At 48.0% G+C, this 26849-nt stretch overlaps 1 protein-coding gene across 1 annotated transcript; it reads right to left on the minus strand.

Annotated features, from left to right (window-relative positions):
• Positions 1-5223: 5223 nt before the first annotated feature.
• Positions 5224-26513, minus strand: LOC147978614 (uncharacterized). Its single transcript, XM_087514821.1, has 4 exons — positions 26295-26513; positions 26008-26218; positions 14839-14853; positions 5224-5309 (listed from the first exon to the last, which is right to left on the minus strand). Exons 1-4 carry the CDS (start codon positions 26511-26513, stop codon positions 5224-5226), a joined length of 531 nt encoding a protein of 176 aa, XP_087370947.1.
• Between the last annotated feature and the right edge of the window lie 336 nt (positions 26514-26849).

Genomic DNA, 26849 nt, shown 5'->3' on the forward strand with positions numbered 1-26849 from the left:
GTAAGAACATGAAGGAAAAGAATGGAGAGACTTCCATCAATAAAATGATACTTGATTGAGAAATATGAGTCCTTGAAGAAAAAGGGTGGGTGGGTGGGAAAAAACAAAGGCAACTTGGAGATGGATGAAACAAACACTGTTGAGAAGAACTGATAATTGATCTTGCGAATGTTGAAGTGATCGGATTCACTTGCCGGTAGAGAAGAAATTTAGATGACAATCTCGATGATCACGAAGGATTTGTATTCACATAGAAATATGAGAACACCGCTTGGAAAAGGTATGGAATCAACATTTGACTTTGAAGCAACTCGAATACCACAACTCAGAAACAAAACAAAGGATTGACTTGCAGAATAAGCCGGAACAAACATATGATAGAGATTTCGTCCGAAGTTTTCGTGGTGGGGCCTACACGGGCTCGATCGTACAGCACCATCATGTACAAGGCAGTGCACATGACATACGAAGCGTCCCCGAGTCGGCATAGCCAAGGACTCTTTAAGACACAACGAGACCACTGTAAAACCAACCGTGGATAGGCGGACCACTAGACGTCGAACCCCAATTTCATATCATACATCTGTCGGAAAGATATCCTAAAAGCTACTTGAATTCCCACTTATAAACTCCCGAAATTTTCCGGTTATGCAATCAGGTGTTGGGGATACAGGGGAAGCATAATATCTCACCCAAAACTAACAAATCCTACATCCAGCTGTATCCATCCTTCAACACATAACCAAGAAACCTTCAGAAATCATCTACCTCAACCTTCGAAAAACATCCGTTATATGAGTTATGGCAATACTCCCGAACTCCCGCCCCAGTACTGGGTGGCGTCGAGGTTATCTCACCAACAACTGCATAAAAGAGATTTTTGATGCCGGCGAAACTAGACTCAGGTATTCCAGAACTGCAACGATAAAATTGTGACGACAACACCTCGGAGCTCAACTCCCCGGGACACTGCCACAACCCCTAAATGACAGGAGGCACCAAGAACAATGTTCTCGTCACAAAACCATCGGAACGATTCCAAGATACCCGCGTGATCCTAAAAAAGTTAGTGAAATTTGATAAGAGAAGAGTCAAAACTCTACGTCAGGATGCCTTACCAGAGCGATGAAGGGACTGGGGAGTAAAAAGAATTCCTAAACTCTCCGATATATAATTCCTAAATGATTCAAAACATTTTTCTAGACTCAACTCGTCAGCTAATTTGATCAAGCAGGGGGGCTCCTAAGGTCGGGGAAGGCTCTGATTACCAACTTGTAACGCCCTGGATGCGGCTATATCTCCCACATGTCGAAGCACGACTTAGAGGCATAACCGCATTGAAAGAAATGTCGCAAGTGAGGTAATCTTCACACAACCCATGTAATACATAAGGGAAAAAGATACATAGTTGGCTTACAATCGCCACTTCACACAATTACATGAATAAAGCATTACATGTTTTTCATAGTCAGTGCACACAGGAGAGCATAAGTTTAAGTAAGGAGAAGCTCAAAGCTGTAATGGAGGAAGAGGCAGTGCTAGAGGAGGAACATAATAATAGTGATGACTCTGAGGCTGCTGCATATGATAGTGATAACAATCCTTTCTGCATGGAGAAGTACAGGATAATTTAAGACACATAGATAATTGAGGGGAACAGACTAGCAGAGCAATAAGTTGAAGATGAAGATTCAGATGAAGATGATGAGGATTCAGAAGAGGAACAATTACATTATGAGGGTGACACTGAGGTTGAGGACTTGTTTGAGATGGAGGAGGAGGAGCAGGAGAAGGATAAAGAGGATGAGGTCAATGTTGTTGCAACAGAAGAAGCACCAATGCAAAAACCTCCAAAAAAGAAGAAGAAGCTGGCAGTTAGGAGAGGCCCTACTACTAGGACACATTCAAGTGTGTTGGAGGAGGTGCAACCTGATTTCATTCCTTCGTCAGATGAAGAAGATGATGGGTTGCTGTTTGAGGATGATGATGATGGACATGAGCCAATGTCCTTTGTTCTACCTAAAGGGAGGAAGAGTAGGGACAAGAAAAGGAAACCAAGGATCTGGTACAATGACAAACTTGAGCAACCACATCAGCAGTTATGTCTGTACATGTGCTTCAAGAATCAGCAGCAATTCAGAGATGCTTTGTTGAGCTTGCACATCACACAAGCCAGAGACTTCAGGTATCACAGGAATTCAGACCAAAGGATCATTGCCTATTGTAAGCAAGAACACTGCCAGTTTTGCATAGTTGCTGCAGTTATCAAAGGGGAGAAGACTTTTGCTATTAAGAAGATGAGGTTGGAGCACACTTGCCCTAGCAGCACTGAGTCATCAAGGATCAGTGCCAAGTGGCTTGCAAAGACCTATGAGTCATTGTTCAGGTCTGATCCAACCACCAACATACACACTCTAATTGACAACTGCAATGAGAAGTATGGTGTTGATGTGCCAAGGCACATGGCCTATAGGGCCAAAAACCTTATTGTAGAAGTTGTGCTAGGAGAGCACAAGATTCAGTATCCCAGACTTAGGGATTATGCTCAGACCATCATGGATACAAACCCTGGTAGTAGAGTTATAGTTGCAACAGTTACTCCAAGACCAACTACAAAAATACCACATCCAGGACCAAGGTTTCATGCTATGTTCTTCTGCATAAATGGAGCGAGGGATTTCTCAATGGATGCAGACCATTCATTGGTTAGTAATGCTTTATACTTCTTTATCAATAGATGTAGTGGTGCTTTATAGTTCTTTATACTTAAATATATACTTTAGTAATGCTTTCTAGAAGTTTAAATTGTTCTTTGGTTGCAACAACAGGTGTTGATGGATGCTTTATTAAGCTCACTACTAGTGCTCAAATCCTAGCTGCCACTGGAAGAGATGGGAATAATAATAGTTTCCCACTTGCATTTGTTGTTGTTAGACAAGAGGACATAGCTAACTGGTGTTGGTTTCTACACTAACTGAAGATATGTCTAGGAGGAGAATTTGGCAAATTTGGGCCTTATACTATCATGTCTGATAGACAGAAGGTATGCATGCATCTTTCTGTTATGTTATTGCTTTTCTATTCTTCTGCATTAGCATGTTATGTTCTAGATGTAACAGTACTTCAGCTAAGACTAGCATGCTATGTGAACATGGGTTACTAAATGCAGTAAACCAAGTTTTTCCAAACTGTCATCAAAGATTTTGCCTTAGACACCTCTATGCAAATTTCCAGAATGCTGGGTTTAGGGGGGAAGATCTTAAGAAATGCATGGATAATGCCAGCTATGCTTACAACCAGCACAAGTTTAACATTGCCATCAATGACTTAAAAAATGAGAGTGAGGAAGTTTGGAAGTGGCTAAGTGGAATACCTAAGCACACATGGGCTAGGCATGCTTTTGACACTAACTGCAAGACTGACTTGGTTGTTAACAACCTGTCTGAGATGTTCAACAAGTACATCCTAAATTTTAGGAAAAAACCCTATTAGGACTATGATTGATGGTATCAAGGACAAGTAGATGGTGAGGTGGCATAATAACAAAGAGAGGAGAAAGGCATCTTTGTGGGAGATCACACCACATTATGCTAAGAAGCTTGAGGTGGAAAAAGAAAGGGCCAGATTCTGCAAATCTATTCAAGCTGGTGTAAATCTTTGGCAAGTGACTAGTGGGCAGCAAACACATGCTGTAAACTTGGAAATCTATACATGTGGCTGCAGAAAGTGGGACCCGTCAGGCATACCATGCAACCATGCAATATCAGCAATTAACAAGGCAAAAAGATTTCCAGAGGACTATGTTTGCAAATTCTTCAAAAAAACCTTTTTACCTTGCTGCATATGAACCAATGATATATCCAGTTCCTGGTGAACATGATTGGACAAGGACAAGTGGACCAGACATAGAGCCACCCAAATTTCATGTGAAGAAGGGAAGAAGGAAAGAGAAGAGAATAAAGGGCAAATTTGAGGTTCCAAAACCCAAGGACAGTTCAAGAATGGCCACTATAACATGCAGCAACTGTGGGATCCAAGGCCATAGGTACACCAACTGCAAGCAACAGTTGAGACCAGAGTTGGCTTTGAGGAAAAACAAGCATGTGGTAAACCCTTGTGAATTGTACTTGTTATTTGGTCTTCTTTCCTTCTATGTTTTTTGTGCTAAACCTAAACCCTAAACTATCATGTTTCCTTGTATGTTTGCAAGGCACCTACAAGATCAAGGAATGAAGATACTCCATCAGGATCATAGCAGCCACCAGCAAGGTCTGCTTCTGCAAGAACTACTTCTGCAAGATCTGCTAGTGCAAGATCTGCTACTGCAAGATCTGCTAGTGCTAGATCTGCTACTACTAGATCTGCTTCAAGAACTGCTAGAGGGTCAACCAGTGCAAGTGCAAGATTTGCAAGGCCTTTCACTGCCCCAAGATTTGCTGAAGGAGCTTCATCTTCTGGTCCTTCTACTTCTGGTGCTCCTTCAAGTGCCACAGGGAATTATACTCGTTTGATGTCATTCTTTACTGCCAGTGGTAACTTCTGAGTGAATGAATGTTGCTACTTTAGTCTGAGTGGTGCTACAAAACTGATGTATGTTCTAATGGATTGCTAAGTTGAGTCTGTTGTGAACTAAATTGAGTCTGTTGTGAACTAAGTTGAGTCTTATGTGAACTAAGTTGAGTCTGCAATATTTGGTCATTTGGCAATTGTGAACAACTCAATGCTTTTTGTGTTGTTCATTTGGCATTTCTGAAACAACTCAATGCTCATTTGTCATTTGTCACTTGGCATTTCTGAAACAACTCAATATTTGGTCATTTGGCATTTCTGAAACAACTCAATGCTCCTGTAAATATTATGTCAAGAAATAATGCTCATGTGATTTCTTTGAAACAACACAATGCACATGTGTCAAGAAACCATGCATGTACTGGATGATACTGTCACAATGGCCACATACTCCATTACTAAGATGAACATACCAAATATTGTTTACAAAGACACTAACTAATAACACCTGATACTAACTTGCAACACCTGACACTAAGTTGCAAAGATCAACCTGACCACAACTGACACTAACTTGCATCTCCCCTTAACAAGGATCAACCTGACACTAACTTACAAGGATAAACCTGGTCACTACTAGCATCTTCAGTGCCAAAACAAGCTTCAGCCTAAACCACTGACACTAACTGCAGCAGCATCTTACTGCACCAGCATCTAGCTCTGAAGCAGCATCTTGGCTATCACCAAACCTACCACAAAGACAATAAAAAGAAAGACAACATTCTGATATTTGGCCTTCACTGCATCTAGCTCTGCATTTTTGTCACGCCCCAAGACCGATGCGCTAGGTGTCTTCCGGTTATTCACTGTTGTTGCCTTGTCATTTGCTTGCGTGTTGCATTTCATCATGTCATCATGTGCATCGCATCATCCTGTTTTGAAAACTTGCATTCGTCCGGGTTCTCCGAGTTCTCTCCGTTGTCCGTTCTGAGTCCAACCACACTCGCATGCGCCCGCGGCATGTCCGAAATAGTATTTTATAAGTGGCCAGAAAATGTTCTCGGAATGGGATGAGAGTTGACGTGTGGTCTTATTATAGTGTAGATAGACCGCCTGTCAAGTTTCATCGCATTCGGAGATCGTTTGATGCGCCCCAACGGATAACTATAGCGGCAGTATAGCCAGTCTAACGTCGGACGTTTTCGGTCTCCGGAAACAGTCGCCGGGCCTCTCCTCTTCTATCTTCTCAGCCCTTTTGCTTTCTGCACTACCTCTCACCGCCAGGCCCTACCTAACCTCTCTCGTCAGCCCGCGGACCACCTCCCGCGTGCGTCCAAAATCTGTCCCGGACCCGACCCGGGAAGTCTTGACCATTGGGTCCGGATCATCCCCAAACGTCTACAAAACATCCCCGTTTTCTTATTTGGGCTCCCTAGCCTATTGTTCCCGACCGTCCGATTGCGATCGTAAGGTCGAGATAGCCCCTAACCTAATCCGTGATGTATATTTATAGTCCACCCCTAATCTAATTTCAGACTAAATCCCTAAATTCTAGGGATCCTCCCAGCCGTCGCCGCCGCACTCATTCCCCAACCTCGGGATCTCCTCCCGATCCACCTGCGCCTCTCCTTCCGCGCCTAGCCACTACGCTTCTTCGATCCAGATCCTCCCCGTGCTCCTCCTCCTCGCCTCCTCGTCCGGCGCCGCCGCCAGGGACCGAACCAGCCAGCAAGATGAGCATCTGCCGCGCGCCCCTGCTCCTTTCTTCTACCCTCCTACTTCATCTCTCTTCCTCCTCTGTTCTAATCTCATATCTCTCTTCCTCACCCCGAGTTCCCTCTCCCTTTGTTCGAACAGGTGGATCCACGCCTCTGCTCCGAGGTCCGATCCGCGCCTCCCCTTACCAGATCTGAACCCAGGCACCTCCTCTCGCTCCGTTCCACCCGTTCCGGCTGGTTCCCGTCGACCCCGCCGCCGAAACCCCTCTGCATCATCTTCGACATCTCCAGGAACCTACTGCGGTTTCAGTTCTTCAGGAACGAGAACAGCAGTGCCTCATCCTCTCATCGTCTTCGTCGCCCATGGGCCTCACCCCCTCTGACCTGCTTCCTTTCGGCCAGGCCCGCCGCCCTGGAGCCCTGCGCCCTGCCGAACCTCCCCTGCCGAACCCCAAGAAGTCGCCGCCATGACCTCTGCGTTGTGCGCGGGATTAGGTGGACGTCCGCTCAGCCCCGCTCGCCTCCTCGCTGGGCCACCAGATCCTGCGCCGCTGACCCAGATCCAGCGGCCGTGTGGGAGCACGCAGGCCGGCCCAACCGGTGCCTAAGCCGGCCTCCTCTGCTTCTGAACTGGGCTAGGCCCATGGTGAGCTCCCAGTGCCCACCAGATTTAGCCTGCGCCTTTTTTCCGTTTTGGCGATTTTATCATTTATTCCTGAGATTGCAGATTTTCAGAAGAACCCCTAGCCTTCATGCATTTAATATCTCACAAACTAAGCATCACATGTAAAAACTTTGTATATGAAACTTGCTTAGTTTTTCATCTAGTTTCATAATATGTCATTTTCATCCATGTTTAAAATGTTTAAAATGCTGTTTGTTTAACTTTGCTTAAATAACTTGCTAAAATGTTTTAATTCATAACTATTTAACCGTAACTCGGAATTAAATAATCTTTATATGTAAATGGGGTAGAAAAATGCCTAGTTTATCATGGTGGCATCTCTTTGCATGTTTAACAACTCTAAAATTGTGTTTAGATAAGAACAGTACCAAACCTAATAAATGCACATGAGGATTTTCCGGAATTGTTGTTTGTTGTTTCCGGCCTCATTTAAACTTGCCTAGATAGGTAGTTTTCATTTGCTTCACCCTCTTGCCATGTTTAACAACATTTAATATTGTTGGGTACATAAACGAGATTGAACTAAATAACTTGAATGTGGTGTTTCGTCGATATGCAACAGAGTTGCATATTGAGCTCCATTTAACTTGTAGGATTGTTTGTGCATCTTGCCATGCCATGTATCATTAAACCGGACATGCATCATACTTGGTTGTGCATCATGCCATGTCCATGTGATGATTGTTTACTATGTTGTGTGCTTCTTTCCGGTGTTGCTTCTTTGGGTTGGTTCCGATTACGTCACGTTTGTGAGGACCCGTTCGTCTACGTCCGCTTGTCTTCCTCATGGACTCGTTTTTCTTCCTTGCGGGATTTCAGGCAAGATGACCATACCCGCGAAATCACTTCTATCTTTGCTTGCTAGTTGCTCGCTCTTTTGCTATGCCTATGCTGCGATACCTACCACTTGCTTATCATACCTCCCATATTGTTAAGCCAAGCCTCTAACCCACCTTGTCCTAGCAAACCGTTGTTTGGCTATGTTACCGCTTTGCTCAGCCCCTCTTATAGCGTTGTTAGTTGCAGGTGAAGATTGGAGCTTGTTCCATGTTTGGAACATGGATATTTTGTTGGGATATCACAATATCTCTTATTTAATTAATGCATCTATATACTTGGTAAAGGGTGGAAGGCTCGGCCTTATGCCTGGTGTTTTGTTCCACTCTTGCCCCCTAGTTTCCGTCATATCGGTGTTATGTTCCTGGATTTTGCGTTCCTTACGCGGTTGGGTTATAATGGGAACCCCTTGACAGTTCGCCTTGAATAAAACTTCTCCAGCAAGGCCCAACCTTGGTTTTACCATTCGCCACCTAGCCTTTTTCCCTTAGGAGTCGCGCATCCCGAGGGTCATCTTTATTTTAACCCCCCGGGCCGGTGCTTGTCTAAGTGTTGGTCTGAACTAGAGTCCTTTGCAGCGCCACCTCGGGGAAACTTGAGGGCTGGTTTTAGTTGTACAGAGAGCTCATCCGGTGTTGCCCTGAGAACGAGATATGTGCAGCTCCTATCAGGATGTCGGCACATCGGGCGGTCTTGCTGGTCTTGTTTTACCTGTCGAAATGTCTTGTAACCGGGATTCCGAGCCTGATCGGGTCTTCCCGCTAGAAGGAATATCCTTCGTTGACCGTGGGAGCTTGTGATGGGCTAAGTTGGGACACCCCTGTAGGGATTTGAACTTTCGAAAGCCGTGCTCGCGGTTATGGGCAGATGGGAATTTGTTAATGTCCGGTTGTAGAAAACCTGAAGTTGACCTTAATTAAAATACATCAACCGCGTGTGTAACCGTGATGGTCTCTTTCCGGCGGAGTCCGGGAAGTGAACACGGTGTTGGAGTTATGCTTGGCGTAGGTTGTTCTAGGATCACTTCTTGATCATAGTTGTTCGACCGTGCTTTTGCCTTCTCTTCTCGCTCTCATTTGCGTATGTTAGCCACCATAAATGCTAGTCGCTTGCTGCAGCTCCACCTTATACCTTTTACCCTTGCTATAAGCTTAAATAGTCTTGATCGTGAGGGTGTGAGATTGCTGAGTCCCCGTGACTCATAGATACTTCCAAAACCAGCTTGCAGGTGCCGTTGAACCGTGAAGATGACGCAACCAAGCTCAAGGAGGAGCTCGATGAAGATCTTGCCCTTTGTGTTGTTTCGTTCCAGTTGATCAGTAGTGGAGCCCGGTTGGGGTCGATCGGGGATCTGTGTAGCATTTGGGGTAGTCTTCTTTTATTTTGGCTCCGTAGTCGGGCCTTGATTGTATCTGGTTGATGAAATGATTTATTCATGTATTTGTGTGAAGTGGCGATTGTAAGCCAACTATGTATCTTTTCCCTTATTGTATTACATGGGTTGTTTGCGAAGATTACCTCACTTGCGACATTGCTTTCAATGCGGTTATGCCTCTAAGTTGTGCTTCGACATGTGGGAGATATAGCCGCATCGAGGGCGTTACAAGTTGGTATCAGAGCCTTCCCCGACCTTAGGAGCCCCCTGCTTGATCGAATAGCTGGCGTTGTTGAGTCTAGTAAAATGTTTTGAGTCATTTAGGATTATATATATCGGAGAGTTTAGGAATTCTTTTTACTCCCCAGTCCCTTCATCGCTTTGGTAAGGCATCCTGACGTAGAGTTTTGACTCTTCTCTTCTCAAATTTTCACAATTTTTTTAGTATCACGCGGGTATCTTGGAATCGTTCCGATGGTTTTGTGATGAGAACATTGTTCTTGGTGCCTCCTGTCATTTAGGGGTTGTGGCAGTGTCCCGGGGAGTTGAGCTCCGAGGTGTTGTCGTCACAATTTTATCGTTGCAGTTCTGGAATACCTGAGTTTAGTTTCGCCGACATCGAAAATCTCTTTTATGCAGTTGTTGGTGAGATAACCTCGACGCCACCCAGTACTGGGGCGGGAGTTCGGGAGTATTGCCATAACTCGTATAACGGATGCTTTTCGAAGGTTGAGGTAGACGATTTCCAAAGGTTTCTTGGTTATGTGTTGAAGGATGGATACAGCTGGATGTAGGATTTGCTAGTTTTGGGTGAGATATTATGTTTCCCCTATATCTCCAACACCTGGTTGCATAACCGGAAAATTTCGGGAGTTTGTAAGTGGGAATTCAAGTAGCTCTTAGGATATCTTTCCGGCAGATGTACGATATGAAATTGGGGTTCGACTTCTAGTGGTCCGCCTATTCACGGTTGGTTTTACAGTGGTCTCGTTGTGTCTTAAAGAGTCCTTGGCTATGCCGACTCGGGGATGCTTCATATATCATGTGCACTGCCTTGTACATGATGGTGCTGTACGATCGAGCCCGTGTAGGCCCCACCACGAAAACTTCGGACGAAATCTCTATCATATGTTTGTTCCGGCTTATTCTGTAAGCCAATCCTTTGTTTTGTTTTGAGTTGTGGTATTCGAGTTGCTTCGAAGTCAAATGTTGATTCCATACTGAGGGAGTCCTGGATCAGGGGGTGTTCGGGTAGCCGGACTATACCTTCAGCCGAACTCCAGGACTATGAAGATACAAGATTGAAGACTCCGTCCTGTGTCCAGATGGGACTTTCCTTGGCGTGGAAGGCAAGCTTGGCGATGCGGATATTCAAGATCTCCTACCATTGTAACCGACTTTGTGTAACCCTAACCCTCTCCGGTGTCTATATAAACTGGAGGGTTTTAGTCCGTAGGACAACTTCATCATACAACAATCATACCATAGGCTAGCTTCTAGGGTTTAGCCTCCTTGATTTCGTGGTAGATCTACTCTTGTACTACCCATATCATCAATATTAATCAAGTAGGACGTAGGGTTTTACCTCCATCAAGAGGGCCCAAACCTGGGTAAAACATTGTGTCCCTTGTCTCCTATTACCATCCGGCCTAGACGCACAGTTCGGGACCCCCTACCCGAGATCCGCCGGTTTTGACACCGACATTGGTGCTTTCATTGAGAGTTCCTCTGTGTCATCGCTTTCAGGCCCGATGGCTTCTTCGATCATCAACCACGATGCAGTCCAGGGTGAGACTTTTCTCCCCGGACAGATCTTCGTCTTCGGCGGCTTCGCACTGCGGGCCAACTCGCTTGGTCACCTTGAGCAGATCGAAAGTTACGCCCCTGGCCATCAGGTCAGGTTTGGAAGCCTAAACTACACGGCTGACATCCGCGGGGGCTTGATCTTCGACGGATTCGAGCCACCGCCAAGCGTGCCGCACTGTCTCGATGGGCATGACATAGCTCTGCCGCCGAACAGCGCCTTGGAGGCCGCACACGCATCGGTTCTGACCATTGATTCGGAGCCCACTGCGCCAATCGAGGATCGGCGGTTGGACGCTGCCTCAGGGGCTGCGATCTCAGAGGCGATCGAGCCGAACTCCAGCCCCGCACTCCGCATGGTCTATGACTCCGAGGAGCCGGATTCCTCTCCGAACTCCGAGCCCCCCGCGCCCCCGCCGATCGAATCCGATTGGGCGCCAATAATGGAGTTCATCGCCGCAGACATCTGTCAGCACTCTCCCTTCGGCGACATCCTGAATTCTCTAAAGTCTCTCTCTTTATTAGGAGAGCCCTGGCCGGACTACGGTCAGCAAGGTTGGGATACGGACAATGAAGAAATTCAAAACCCACCCACCACCCACTTCGTAGCCACTATCGATGACTTAACCGACATGCTTGACTTCGACTCCGAAGACATCGACGGCATGGACGACGATGCAGGAGATGAACAAGAACCAGCACCTGTAGGGCGTTGGAAGGCCACCTCGTCATATGACATATATATGGTGGACACTCCAAAGGATGGAGATGGCGATGGAACAGCGGTGGACGATACCTCTAAGAAACAGCCCAAGCGCCGGCGTCAGCGGCGCCGCTTTAAATCCCGCCAAAGCAAAAACGGTGATTCCGGCATGGGAGATAATACTACTCCGGATAGCGTCGAAGAACACCCCCTCCAGCAAAATTCGGCACAGGAGGACAAAGAAGCCAGCCCTCACGACAGGGCGGCGGACCAAGAGGTTGAGGACGATAATTATACGCCTCCCTCCGAAGACGAGGCAAGCCTCGACGATGACGAGTTCGTCATGCCAGAGGATCTTGCCGAACAAGAGCGTTTTAAACGCAGGCTCATGGCCACGGCAAGCAGCCTCAAGAAAAAGCGGCAATAGCTTAGAGCTGATCAGGATTTGCTAGCTGACAGATGGACTGAAGTCCTTGCGGCCGAAGAGTATGAACTCGAACGCCCCTCCAAGAGTTACCCAAAGCGCAGGCTGCTACCCCGACTAGAGGAGGAAGCACCTACATCACCAGCGCATGACATGGCCGACCGGCCACCTCGTGGCCGCGACAGAGAGGCCTCTTGGCCCTCCACTCAAGCCATGCCCCGGCACCGCGTCAAGCATACTAAGGCACGGGAAAATGCACCCGACCTGCGCGACATCCTGGAGGACAAGGCAAGGCAAACAAGATCGATCTACGGATCACGCAGGCGCCCCACGGCACGTGACGGTGATCGTCACTCCGGACACAATGAATCCGGCCGGGCCGAACTCAACAGACAAAGCTCCTTCGAGCTGCGTCGTGATATAGCCCAATACAGAGGCGCCGCACACCCACTATGCTTCACAGATGAAGTAATGGATCATAAAATCCCTGAGGGCTTCAAACCCGTAAACATCGAATCGTACGATGGCACAACAGATCCTGCGGTATGGATCGAGGATTATCTCCTTCATATCCACATGGCCCGCGGCGATGATCTACACGCCATCAAATACCTCCCACTCAAACTTAAGGGACCGGCCCGGCATTGGCTTAACAGCTTGCCAGCAAACTCAATCGGTTCTTGGGAGGACCTGGAAGCCGCATTCCTTGACAACTTCCAGGGCACTTATGTGCGACCACCGGACGCCGATGACCTAAGCCACATAATTCAGCAGCCAAAAGAATCGGCCAGGCAATTCTGGACACGGTTCCTAACAAAGAAAAACCAGATAGTCGACTGTCCGGACGCAGAGGCCTTAGCGGCCTTCAAGCATAATATCCGTGACGAGTGGCTGGCCCGGCACCTGGGACAGGAAAAGCCGAAATCTATGGCAACCCTCACGACACTCATGACCCGCTTTTGCGCGGGAGAAGACAGCTGGCTAGCTCGCAGTAACAACTTAACCAAGAACACTGGTAATTCGAATACCAAGGACAAAAGTGACAGGTCGCGTCAGAACAAACAAAAGTGCCGCGTTAACAGCGATAGCAACGAGGATACAGCAGTTAATGCCAGATTCCGAGGCTACAAATCTGGTCAACGGAAATAGCCATTCAAAAGAAAAACTCAGGGCCCGTCCAGTTTGGACCGAATACTCGACCGCTTGTGCCAGATACATGGAAACCCCGAAAAGCCGGCCAATCACACCAATAGGGATTGTTGGGTGTTCAAGCAGGCAGGCAAGTTAAGAGCCGAAAACAAAGACAAGGGGCTGCATAGCGACGACGAGGAGGAGCCCAGGCCGCCGAACAACAGTGGACAGAAGGGATTTCCCCCGCAAGTGCGGACAGTGAACATGATATACGCAACCCACATCCCCAAGAGGGAGCGGAAGCGTGCGTTATGGGACGTATATGCGATGGAGTCGGTCGCCCCAAAGTTCAACCCATGGTCCTCCTGCCCGATCACCTTTGATCGAAGGGACCACCCCACTAGCATCCGTCACGGCGGCTTCGCCGCATTGGTTTTAGACCCAATCATTGACGGATTTCATCTCACAAGAGTCCTCATGGACGGCGGTAGTAGCCTGGACCTGCTTTACCAGGATACAGTGCGAAAGATGGGCATAGATCCCTCGAGGATCAAGCCCACCAAAACGACCTGTAAAGGCGTCATACCAGGTGTAGAAGCCAACTGTACAGGCTCAGTTACACTCGAAGTGGTCTTCGGATCTCCGGATAACTTCCGAAGCGAGGAGTTAATCTTCGACATAGTCCCGTTCCGTAGTGGCTATCACGCACTGCTCGGGTGAACCACATTCGCAAAATTCAACGCGGTACCGCACTATGCATACCTCAAGCTCAAGATGCCAGGCCCTAGAGGAATAATCACGGTCAATGGGAACACTGAACGCTCCCTCCGAACGGAGGAGCACACGGCAGCGCTCGCAGCAGAAGTACAAAGCAGCCTCTCTAGGCAGTTCTCCAGTTCGGCCTTCAGAAGGCCGGACACTGTCAAGCGCGCTCGGAGTACCCTACAACAAGACCGCCTGGCACGTTCCGAGCTAGCGTAGCAATGCGGCCCCAACCCTAGCCCTCGCGATATAGCGAAACCAGCGCTTCGCGTACATAACTACGCTCTTGAAATACCATGGGCACAGGGGAAGGGGCACTATCACGGCACGCCCGAAAAACGGCTTAAACCGCACCAGGGGCTGCCGTATTCCTTCTTTTTTTCTCTGTTACTCTCAGGACTCCATACTTCGGACGACCCATTCGGCAATTCAACTGCCGCACAAACGATGCAAGATCCAGGGAAGCAGACGAGCCACGCCGCATTATGGAACTCCCAGGTGGTCTCTATTGCGAGCAGTATACCTATTTTTTAATACAATTCCGCGGCCTGCCCTGGCCAGGACATGTTAAATAGTCCAATTTATTTTGCTTATTGCACTATTTGTATCGTCCGCTTTCATAGCAGCCTTTCTATAAACAATGCATAGCTTTTTGTCTATTTTTTGCATTACCCTCTTTTTATATATATGTTTATTAATAACATGCTACATCCGTACACTGTGGTACGGCAAAATACGCCAGGGGCTTCAGTACCCATCAATATGGCATGAGAAGTCCGTCCACTTTCACAAGTGCGGCACCCCGAACTTATAGCACTATATGCATCGGCTCCGAATCATGATTTGGGTCAATAGTTGGGTTTGCCCGGCTCCTATGTTTTGGTGCCTTACGTTCCGCTATATCGGCTAAGGTAGCACTAGGAGAACCACTGCGATTGTGCCCAAGTTGAGCTGGGCCGAGCACCTCAGTGGAGAAAGCTAAAACTGACTGTCATGATGAGGCGAGAGACCGGTCGTTGTTCGAGAGGTTTTTCGAGTCCTTAAAGGCTTATGCCGCTTCAAGCGAGGAACCGGCTTTGTTCGGCCAAGGCGTGGATAGCTCCCCGAACTCGGTCTTCCGAATACTAGGGGCTTCACCGAAATTTAAAATTATAGAGTTCTATGGCTAAGTGAGAGTGTTCAAGCATTATAGTCCGATTGCCTTGTTCGTTGTGCTGACCGCCTCCCTCGACGGACCCAATCATGGGAAAAAGAGCGCTCAGGTTTATCCCAAACACCCCAGCACTAGTGGCATGGGGGCAGAAGCCGACGACTGGCCATCTCTTAATTTTTTGATAAACGGCCGCACAGAAAGTAATATTTTAAATTCAAGCATTGCTTAGCGCATATGAACAAGTTTTCAGCGCACAGGATAACACGAGCGAGTTCATTCAAAAATTACATCCTTGGTACATTCATCCGCCACAAGGCGGGCACCAGCAAGAACATCCTTGTAATAGTTCTCGGGCTTGCGATGCTCCTTCCCCAGCGGCGGCCCGTCCTTCACAAGCTTCTCACCGTCCAGCTTGCCCCAGTGCACCTTTGCACGGGCAAGGGCCCTACGGGCACCTTTGATGCAGACGGAGCGCTTGATGACCTCGAGCCTTGGATAAGCCTCCACCAGCCGCCGCACCAGTCCGAAGTAGCTCCCAGGCAGGGCCTCTCCAGGCCACAGCCGAACTATGAAGCCCTTCAGGGCCTGTTCGGCCGCCTTGTGGAGCTCGACCAGCTGCTTCAGCTGGTCGCTCAAGGGCACAGGGTGTCCGGCCTCAGCGTACTGAGACCAGAACACCTTCTCCGTCGAGCTGCCTTCCTCGGCTCGGTAGAATGCGGCGGCATCGGATACGCTACGGGGAAGATCTGCGAATGCCCCTGGAGAGCTCCGGATTCGGGTAAGTAACAAGTAATTTACTTTTATATGTCTGCTTTGCATATAGAATGCCTTACCCGCCACTATCTTTTTCACCGCATCCAATTCCTGGAGGGCCTTCTGGGCTTCGGCCTTGGCAGATTTGGTAGTTTTAAGGGCCGCAGCAAGCTCGGACGCTCGCGTCTTCGAGTCGAGCTCCAAACTCTCATGTTTTTGCATGAGAACATGAAGCTCTTGCCGCACCTCGCCGACCTGCGCCTCAAATTTCTCCCGCTCGGCGCGCTCCGTGGCCGCTTTCTTCTCGGCCTCGGACAGCGCCTGCTTGAGGGTCGCCACCTCAGTTGTGGCCCCTACAATAAGCGGTATACTCCTGTCATTTTTTGCAATTGCGCCTTCCTATAGGCATTTTTTCTATAAGGTATCTCTTACCTTCTTTCTCCTCGAGCTGCCGTTTGGCAAGGCCGAGCTCTTGCTCGGTCCGCTCGAGGCACTGCTTCAGGGCACCCACCTCCGCAGTCAGTGCGACGGTGGCCAGCAGCGAAGCCTGCATACGTATATTGACTCATTTTTAGTTAGACTCCTGCGATATTTAATAGATCCTCTATTCGGCTTTTCTTTCCGAACGCCAAACAGAGCATCAGGGGCTACTGTCTATACGGTAATATTTTTACATATTTTTACTTACCTCAAAGCCTGTTAGAAGGCTAGCACAAGCTTCATTCAGTCCGCTTTTGGCGGACCGAACCTTCTGGACCACCGTACTCATGATGGCACGGTGCTCCTCGTCGATGGAGGCGCCCTTAAGCTCCTCCAGCAGATTGTCCGGCGCTTCCGGTTGGACGGAGGACGCCGGCTCAGTAGGCTTGCTCCTCTTGGCAGGAGTTCGCCTACCGCGGTCCGGAACCGTTGATGATTCCGGCGCAGTGTCCGGCTTAAAGCCGGACTTGGAGCCCAAGGGGGTCTTGTCCCCTTCACTCCTGGAGTCCGGGAGGTCGCCTCGCGGCTCCTCCTAGACCACCTCCTCTCGCCCCGAAGCTTGTCGCGACGCCACTTCGGTGTCATCCGCAGCACAGGGGGAAGCAGCGGGCAAAACTGAATTCATGTACGATGAATCCAGGGAGCCGCTCGACGACTCGTCGAGCCCGTCCTTGGGCGGACTGCATGATTATATCCGACGTTAGGGAAAGCAGTGCAACAAAAGGAATACCACGAGTTACTCTAGTATCCGAACACTTACGATCTCGCCGGACGCTTGGCCCTATCCGGCCACTCCTCTTCGTCCTCGTCGGCGTCGGGGACGTAGTCCGACGAAGGGGTTTTCCTCTTCTTGGACCCCTCGGCTTCCCCTACTGGGGCGGCCTTCCTCTTCTCTCCTCCCCCCGCTGGAGGGGGAGAGGTTTCTTCTTCCTCATCCTCGTTTTCACGGGAGGAGTGCATCTCGGACTCGTCGGACGACGAGTCCGACACCACCATATGCCGGGAACTCTGTCGAGTCCCCGTGGCCTTCTTCTTCTTGGCCTTCTTCTCCGGCACCACATAAGGTGCCGGAACCAGCAGCTTCTCTAGGAGAGCAGGGGCTGGGTCTTTGGGCAAGGGCGGCGGACAGTTAATCTGTCCGGACTTCTCCCGCCAATCCTGTCAAAGGTGAGGGAGTTCAGATCTCGCATAGAGTCAAACTATGAAAAAACTTAACATCCTGTAAAGGATGGAAATATCTTACCTCACCAGCAGGACGCTGCGAGCTGAATCCGCGGTCTTCGGAGGTGGATGTGGGAGCCTCGGCGCCTTTGGTTAGCCCCCTCCAGACATCTTCATACGTCGTGTCGAAGAGCCTGCTCAGAGTGCGGTGCTGCGCCGGGTTGAACTCCCACAAATTGAAGTCCTGTTCTTGACACGGAAGGATCCGGCGGACGAGCATGACCTGGATTACGTTGACAAGCTTGAGCTGCTTGTTCACCAGGGACTGGATGCATTTTTGTAGTTCGGTCAACTCTTCTTCGTCGCCCCATGACAAGCTCGTCTCCTTCCAGGACGTGAGCCGCGTAGGGGGTCTGGATCGAAATTCAGGGGCTGCGATCCACCTCGGATCGCGTGGCTCGGTGATGTAAAACCACCCTGACTGCCACCCCTTCAAGGTCTCCACAAAGGAGCCATCGAGCCATAGGACGTTGGCAATTTTGCCCGCCATGGCACCTCCGCACTCCGCCTGGTTGCCGCGCACCACCTTTGGCTTGACGTTGAAGGTCTTGAGCCAGAGGCCGAAATGGGGGCGAATGTAGAGGAAAGCCTCGCACACGACGATAAACGCCGAGATATTGAGGATGAAGTTCGGGGCCAGATCGTGGAAATCTAGGCCATAGTAGAACATGAGCCCGCGGACAAATGGGTGGAGAGGAAAACCCAGTCCATGGAGGAAGTGGGGAAGAAATACTACCCTCTCATGGGGCCTTGGGGTGGGGAGAAGCTGCCCCTCCTCAAGAAGCCGGTGCGCGATGTCTTTGGACAAGTATCCGGCCTTCCTTAACCTTTTAACATGGCCCTCCGTGACGGAGGAGACCATCCAATTGCCTCCCGCTCCGGACATTGTTGGAGAGGGTCGAGGTAGGAAGTGCGGGCTTGGGCGCTGGAGCTCGGGTGCGCAGAAGATGGATAGGCAAAGGAGGAAGAAGGCGTAGGTAAAAAGGTGGATCCTTATCCCCTTATATGGGCGGATGCGACTATGCGTCCCCACCAGCCTAGTAAAACTCACTTGCCTCCCAAGCGCCGTGATAAGTGGCGCAGTTGGGTTACCCACGTCCGTATTAACGAGAATCCCGTAAACAAAGGGGACACGATCTCTGCTTTGACAAGATGTGCCAAGGAAACCGCCTCGCAAAACACGCTGAGGTGGAGAAGTGAAAACGATTCGAATAAAGGCTTGGCCGTAGTGTGATGTCACGCTGCGGAATACGTCAGCAGATTAGATTGGTGTTAATATTATTCTTTCTATGGCAATACGTGGAAGCTTATTTTGCAGATCCGAACACTACTCTTGGTGTTTACAAAACTTTTATGAAGAATTTGGAGGAGGAACCCGCCTTGCAATGCCGAAGACAATCTACGCGCCGGACTCATCGTCATTGAAGCCTGGTTCAGGGGCTACTGAGGGAGTCCTGGATTAGGGGGTGTTCGGGTAGCCGGACTATACCTTCAGCCGAACTCCAGGACTATGAAGATACAAGATTGAAGACTCCGTCCCGTGTCCGGATGGGACTTTCCTTGGCGTGGAAGGCAAGCTTGGTGATGCGGATATTCAAGATCACCTACCATTGTAACCGACTTTGTGTAACCCTAACCCTCTCCGGTGTCTATATAAACCGGAGGGTTTTAGTCCGTAGGACAACTTCATCATACAACAATCATACCATAGGCTAGCTTCTAGGGTTTAGCCTCCTTGATATCATGGTAGATCTACTCTTGTACTACCCATATCATCAATATTAATCAAGCAGGACGTAGGGTTTTACCTCCATCAAGAGGGCCCGAACCTGGGTAAAATATTGTGTCCCTTGTCTCCTATTACCATCCGGCCTAGATGCACAGTTCGGGACCCCTGCCCGAGATCCGCCGGTTTTGACACCGACACATACCTTTTTCTAAGCGGTGTTCTCATACTCCGATGTGAAGACCAATCCTTCTTGATAATCGAGATTGTCATGTCAATCCTTTTCAACCGGTGTGTTTTTCTCTTCAAACGGATTCGTTCATTTTCAACATCCGCAAGTTTCAATCTCAGCTTTCTCAACGGTGTTCGTTTCATCCATCCCAAGTTGTCTTTGTTGTCCCTCCCACCCAACCCTTGTTTCTTCAAGGACTCGGATTTCTTTATCAAGTATCCATCTTATTGATGCGAAGTCTCTCCAGTCTTTTTCGTCAATGTTCTTACCCGGTGGTTCTCGTGAAGATGCTCTGCACGGTCACCATTCTTCATTCTTTTCTTCTCCGGTGGATTCAATTCAAGCTTTTGGTGTTGATCATATCCTTTCCTCGTTTCAGAAGTTTTATCATACCGGTGCTCATCATATTCATTCATTTCTCGCTATTCAATTATTCTGGAGTGCTGAAGATATCTTGGAAGCCTCGTCTTTTCCTTCAAGATCCGTTCAAACCTATTTCTAGGTTGTTATCTCATTCTAGCCATTTAATTCAACCGGTGCATTCTCTCTTTTAAATTGTTCTATGATGTATCTTTTGATTGGGCCCTAACCCACAGGTCTTTTCCCCAGGATCTTACCCAACTCTTCTAATTTCCGGAGTTATTCTCATATTCATCTCAAAGTTTGATGTAAGAATGAATTATCATCGGTCAAATGTCTTCTCCAAGATCGGTTTAAATCCTTTTCATCGTTGGCTCAATCTCTTCGCTTTTGATTCTTCCGGAGTGCCTCTACAATTATTGGTGGTGTTTCTCGCCGTAATTCTCAGATTTTGAAGACCGAAGAATATTTTTTCTCTCAATCTTGCTCCATTCTCTTCAAGATTCGTGATTCTAGTTTGGTTTCCATCCTCTCATAATTATTTTCGATTGTGGGAATTCTTTTCACCTATCCAGAGCAATTCAAGAGTCTTCTCAGTTTGTTATCCAGAGTCCATCAATTCAGGGGTTTTTTTCATTCTCAGCTTTCAGTTATCATCCTCCAATCTTACCGGTGCATCGATCAAATATCCTCTAATCAGTTCATGATCTCTTCGTTCTTTTGTATCTAAACTCTCTCATGTATCTTCGTTCATTTGCTAATTCTTACCAATGATTCATCCCTTTACTTCGTTCATTTTCAATCCTTATGGTGGGTCCTTCTAGATCTCTCTTCCTTGGTTATCATATCAATTCATTCGTTCTTTCCAATCCTACCGTCGGTTCGCAGAAGACCTTCTCAAGTTTGCGCTATATCAATCTTACCCCTTTCTACAAGAATAAGTAGTGTGCCAAATCCATTGTTTGTCATCAATTTTGTCGGTGAAGGATAAGCATAATGTAATTCTTATTCTTGTTTCATCAAGTAAAATCAATTTCTGTTGTCCGGAGTGGTTCATCATATCTCATTCTTGGTTCGAGAGGCTTTATCTTTTCTTTTCCGGAGTTCCGAGCTCTCGCAATTATATCATCACGAAGATCCATCTAATAATTACAAGGTTTCACCTTGTGTTTTTAACTTCTCTTTCTTTTCGTCATTCTTTTGTTACCGGAGTTCTTCATGAAGGCTCTACATGATGGTTCATCAAAGACTTAATTCCTTCTCGAAGGATTCATCGAGACTCTTTTCAGAGGAGCTCAAGCATTCTTCATTTTGCAATCCGGAGTGCAATTCTTTCTTCCATATCACTAGAGGTGGTATTATGTCATTCTTGATAATTTGAGCTCATGTTTCATGATTCACATATTGTTAAGAATGAGATATTTTAAATCCATCAACCTATTCGTTGGAGTTATCTGGAGTTATATTTCACCTAAAGTTTTTTTCCTAAGGATTAATGCTATTAATGGTGATAATATATGATCCAAGTTCTTCATCTATCCTTCCCGGTGAAATTAGTTTCTCTTCTCCTTGTTGATATCAATCCAATCTATTATTTTTCGTCAGTGGCAGAATTTCACCTCATAAGTTGAGATGTATTCCATAAGACCATATCAATCCTATTCTTTTCGTTGTTGGTTTTCCAACAACTCCGTTCTAGCATTGTTGTAAGCGTGCTCTCGTTTTTTCCCTTCGTTCATTAAATTCTTACTTTTGTTCCGGAGGCATTGTGTTGCGGCTCTCTTCAAACCTTCTTCTTGTTCTTGTCAGGATCCTGTTCTTTTCTTGGTTTATCCATTTAATCGGAGTGTTGTGCCCCTTTGCTCAAGCACTTTCATTTTATCAAGTCTTTCATCTCTTTTCAACCGAAGTGCTGTCCGAATTTGTAATTCCTTGTTCCTCTTCCCTACCGGAGTGCTTTCAACTTTGTTCTTCTTCGTTGCATTCTTTCTTTATATGGCTTAACCTTTGCAAGGTTCTTTGGTCTCACGCGTTTCCAAAGAAGCAACTTAGTTTTACCTATTCTCTTTCTCTTCCGTTTTTCCCTCCGGTGCCATTCTAGATCTCGGGACGAGATCCTCTCGTAGTGGTGGAGTGTTGTCACGCCCCGAGACCGATGCGCCAGGTGTCTTCCGGTTATTCGCTGTTGTTGCCTTGTCATTTGCTTGCGTGTTGCATTTCATCATGTCATCATGTGCATCGATCATCATGTTTTGAAAACTTGCATTCGTCCGGGTTCTCCGAGTTCTCTCAGTTGTCCGTTCTGAGTCCAACCACACTCGCACGCGCCCGCGGCATGTCCGAAATAGTATTTTATAAGTGGCCAGAAAATGTTCTCGGAATGGAATGAGAGTTGACGTGTGGTCTTATTATAGTGTAGATAGACCGCTTGTCAAGTTTCATCGCATTCGGAGATCGTTTGATGCCCCAACGGGTAACTATAGCGGCAGTATAGCCGGTCTAACGTCGGACGTTTTCGGTCTCCGGAAACAGTTGCCAGGCCTCTCCTCTTCTATCTTCTCAGCCCTTTTGCTTTCTGCACTACCTCTCACCACCAGGCCCTACCTAACCTCTCTCGTCAGCCCGCGGACCACCTCCCGCGCGCGTCCAAAATCTGTCCCGGACCCGACCCGGGCAGTCTTCACCATTGGGTCCGGATCATCCCCAAACGTCTACAAAACATCTCCGTTTTCTTATTTGGGCTCCCTAGCCTATTGTTCCTGACCGTCCGATTGCGATCGTAAGGTCGAGATAGCCCCTAACCTAATCCGTGATGTATATTTATAGTCCACCCCTAATCTAATTTTAGACCGAATCCCTAAATTCTAGGGATCCTCCGAGCCGTCGCTGCCGCACTCATTCCCCAACCTCGGGATCTCCTCCCGATCCACCTGCGCCTCTCCTTCCGCGCCCAGCCACTACGCTTCATCGATCCAGATCCTCCCCGTGCTCCTTCTCCTCGCCTCGTCGTCCGCCGCCGCCGCCAGGGACCGAACCAGCCAGCAAGATGAGCATCTACTGCGCGCCCCTGCTCCTTTCTTCTACCCTCCTGCTTCATCTCTCTTCCTCCTCTGTTCTAATCTCATCTCTCTCTTCCTCACCTCGAGTTCCCTCTCTCTTTGTTCGAACAGGTGGATCCGCGCCTCCCTTGCCAGATCTGAACCCAGGCACCTCCCCTCGCTCCGTTCCACCCGTTCCGGCTGGTTCCCGTCGACCCCGCCGCCGAAACCCCTCTGCATCGTCTTCGACATCTCCAGGAACCTGCTGCGGTTTCAGTTCTTCAGGAACGAGAACAGCAGTGCCGCATCCTCTCATCGTCTTCGTCGCCCATGGGCCTCACCCCCCTCTGACCAGCTTCCTTTCGGCCAGGCCCGCCGCCCTGGAGCCCTGCGCCCTGCCGAACCTCCCCTGCCTCGCCCCAAGCAGTTGCCACCATGACCTCTGCGTTGTGCGCGGGATCAGGTGGTCGTCCGCTCAGCCCCGCTCGCCTCCTCGCTGGGCCACCAGATCCTGCGCCGCTGACCCAGATCCAGCGCCCGTGTGGGAGCACGCAGGCTGGCCCAACCGCTGCCTAAGCCAGCCTCCTCTGCTTCCGAACTGGGCTAGGCCCATGGTGAGCCCCCAGTGCCCACCAGATTAAGCCTGCGCCTTTTTTTTCCGTTTTTGCGATTTTATCATTTATTCGTGATATTGCAGATTTTCAGAAAAACCCCTAGCCTTCATGCATTTAATATCTCACAAACTAAGCATCACATGTAAGAACTTTGTATATGAAACTTGCTTAGTTTTTCATCTAGTTTCATAATATGTCTTTTTCATCCATGTTTAAAATGTTTAAAATGCTGTTTGTTTAACTTTGCTTAAATAACTTGCTAAAATGTTTTAATTCATAACTATTTAACCGTAACTCGGAATTAAATAATCTTTATATGTAAATGGGGTAGAAAAATGCCTAGTTTATCATGGTGGCATCTCTTTGCAAGTTTAAAAACTCTAAAATTGTGTTTAGGGCAGAACAGTACCAAACCTAATAAATGCACATGAGGATTTTCCGGAATTGTTGTTTGTTGTTTCCGGCCTCATTTAAACTTGCCTAGATAGGTAGTTTTCATTTGCTTCACCCTCTTGCCATGTTTAACAACATTTAATATTGTTGGATACATAAACGAGATCGAACTAAATAACTTGAATGTAGTGTTTCGTTGATATGCAACGGAGTTGCATATTGAGCTCCATTTAATTTGTAGGATTGTTTGTGCATCTTGCCATGCCATGTATCATTAAACCGGACATGCATCATACTTGGTTGTGCGTCATGCTATGTCCATGTGATGATTGTTTACTATGTTGTGTGATTCTTTCCGGTGTTGCTTCTTCGGGTTGGTTCCGATTACGTCGCATTTGTGAGGACCCGTTCGTCTACGTCCGCTTGTCTTCTTCATGGACTCGTTTTTCTTCCTTGCGGGATTTCAGGCAAGATGACCATACCCGCGAAATCACTTCTATCTTTGCTTGCTAGTTCCTCGCTCTTTTGCTATGCCTATGCTACGATACCTACCACTTGCTTATCATGCCTCCCATATTGTTAAGCCAAGCCTCTAACCCACCTTGTCCTAGCAAACCGTTGTTTGGCTATGTTACCGCTTTGCCCAGCCCCTCTTATAGCGTTCTTAGTTGCAGGTGAAGATTGGAGCTTGTTTCATGTTTGGAACATGGATATTTTGTTGGGATATCACAATATCTCTTATTTAATTAATGCACCTATATACTTGGTAAAGGGTGGAAGGCTCGGCCTTATGCCTGGTGTTTTGTTCCACTCTTGCCCCCTAGTTTCCGTCATATCGATGTTATGTTCCCAGATTTTGCGTTCCTTACGCGGTTGGGTTATAATGGGAACCCCTTGACAGTTCGCCTTGAATAAAACTTCTCCAGCAAAGCCCAACCTTGGTTTTACCATTCGCTACCTAGACTTTTTCCCTTGGGAGTCGCACATCCCGAGGGTCATCTTTATTTTAACCCCCCCGGGCCAGTGCTTGTCTAAGTGTTGGTCCGAACTAGAGTCCTTTGCAGCGCCACCTCGGGGAAACTTGAGGGCTGGTTTAAGTTGTACAGAGAGCTCATCCGGTGTTGCCCTGAGAACGAGATATGTGCAGCTCCTATCAGGATGTCGGCGCATCGGGCGGTCTTGCTGCTCTTGTTTTACCTGTCGAAATGTCTTGTAACCGGGATTTCGAGCCTGATCGGGTCTTCCCGCTAGAAGGAATATCCTTCGTTGACCGTGAGAGCTTGTGATGGGCTAAGTTGGGACACCCCTGCAGGGATTTGAACTTTCGAAAGCCGTGCCCGCGGTTATGGGCAGATGGGAATTTGTTAATGTTCGGTTGTAGAAAACCTGAAGTTTACCTTAATTAAAATACATCAACCGCGTGTGTAACCGTGATGGTCTCTTTCCGGCGGAGTCCGGGAAGTGAACACGGTGTTGGAGTTATGCTTGGCGTAGGTTGTTCTAGGATCACTTCTTGATCATAGTTGTTCGGCCGTGCTTTTGCCTTCTTTTCTCGCTCTCATTTGCGTATGTTAGCCACCATAAATGCTAGTCGCTTGCTGCAGCTCCACCTTATACCTTTTACCCTTCCTATAAGCTTAAATAGTCTTGATCGCGAGGGTGTGAGATTGCTGAGTCCCCGTGACTTACAGATACTTCCAAAACCAGCTTGCAGGTGCCGTTGAACCGTGCAGATGAGGCAACCAAGCTCAAGGAGGAGCTCGATGAAGATCTTGCCCTTTGTGTTGTTTCGTTCTAGTTGATCAGTAGTGGAGCCCAGTTGGGGTCAATCGGGGATCTGTGTAGCATTTGGGGTAGTCTTCTTTTATTTTGGCTCCGTAGTCGGGCCTTGATTGTATCTGGTTGATGAAATGATTTATTCATGTATTTGTGTGAAGTGGCGATTATAAGCCAACTATGTATCTTTTCCCTTATTGTATTACATGGGTTGTTTGCGAAGATTACCTCACTTGCGACATTGCTTTCAATGTGGTTATGCCTCTAAGTCGTGCTTCGACATGTGGGAGATATAGCCGCATCGAGGGCGTTACAATTTTTCTCCTTGAGCTGATCTTCCAAAGCCACCACCTCTCTTCCTCTTTGAGCTTCAGGCAGAGCCACAACTGCACTGTCATCTTCAAACACACCAACACTTGATTCACCTCTCAGCCTACGCACGTCATCTCGCAAATTTCCAATCAAATCACTCAAAAACTTAGGCAGAGGATCATCATGCCATTCAACGAAGCCACAACCACCAAGTTGTACCAACAGAAATCAGGGTTTGAGAGGGGAGAAGATGTAATGAACAGAAAAGTATAACTAAAATGAAACTTACCATGGCATCCACGCAGGCGTAGTACCGCCTTCCTGGGTTCTGGCGGCTCCATGAGCTCCATCTGGGCGCCTTCCTAAGCGGCCTGCACCAGCAGAGCTTCTCTGGCTCATACGCCATCGGGCACTCACGGTAGGGCACCGACGACCTCGATTCGTCCCCTCTCCTTCCAGAGGCTCGACGGAAGTTGGGAGCCTGAGAACGACCCGAAGACCACGACATCGACATTGACTCCGCTGCCGCCGCCTGCGAGATCACCTCCGCCACGGGCCCGCTCAGGAATCGCCTCTGCCCTCGCGTAACCCTAGTTTTCCCCCTAAATGCACAAATTGTTTCACTCAACTGTTTCCTGTTCGCCCCGTGCATTGCTTTAATAACCAGGGCCACCACTCAGTGCAATCCCTGTTGACAGTGGCCACGTCAGCATTTGTGTTGCTATAATGTGCGCTTTTTTTGAGCATTTGGCCATCTAACTTGAGCCATCTAACTTGAGCATTTGGCCAGAGGTTCAAGAGGAGATATAATTTGAGGAGTAGCATTAGCTAAATAATATAGCAT

Source organism: Triticum urartu, chromosome 3A (assembly GCF_056163025.1).
Source record: "Triticum urartu cultivar PI428250 chromosome 3A, HENAU_Tu73, whole genome shotgun sequence".
Classification (NCBI taxonomy): domain Eukaryota; kingdom Viridiplantae; phylum Streptophyta; class Magnoliopsida; order Poales; family Poaceae; genus Triticum; species Triticum urartu.

Coding starts and splice junctions, on each gene's coding strand:
- LOC147978614 (XM_087514821.1), bottom strand. CDS start 26,513: ATGTCGTGGTCTTCGGGTCGTTCTCAGGCTCCCAACTTCCGTCGAGCC. Junction 26,219..26,294: donor ACGCCTGCGTGGATGCCATG/GTAAGTTTCATT, acceptor CTGTTGGTACAA/CTTGGTGGTTGTGGCTTCGT.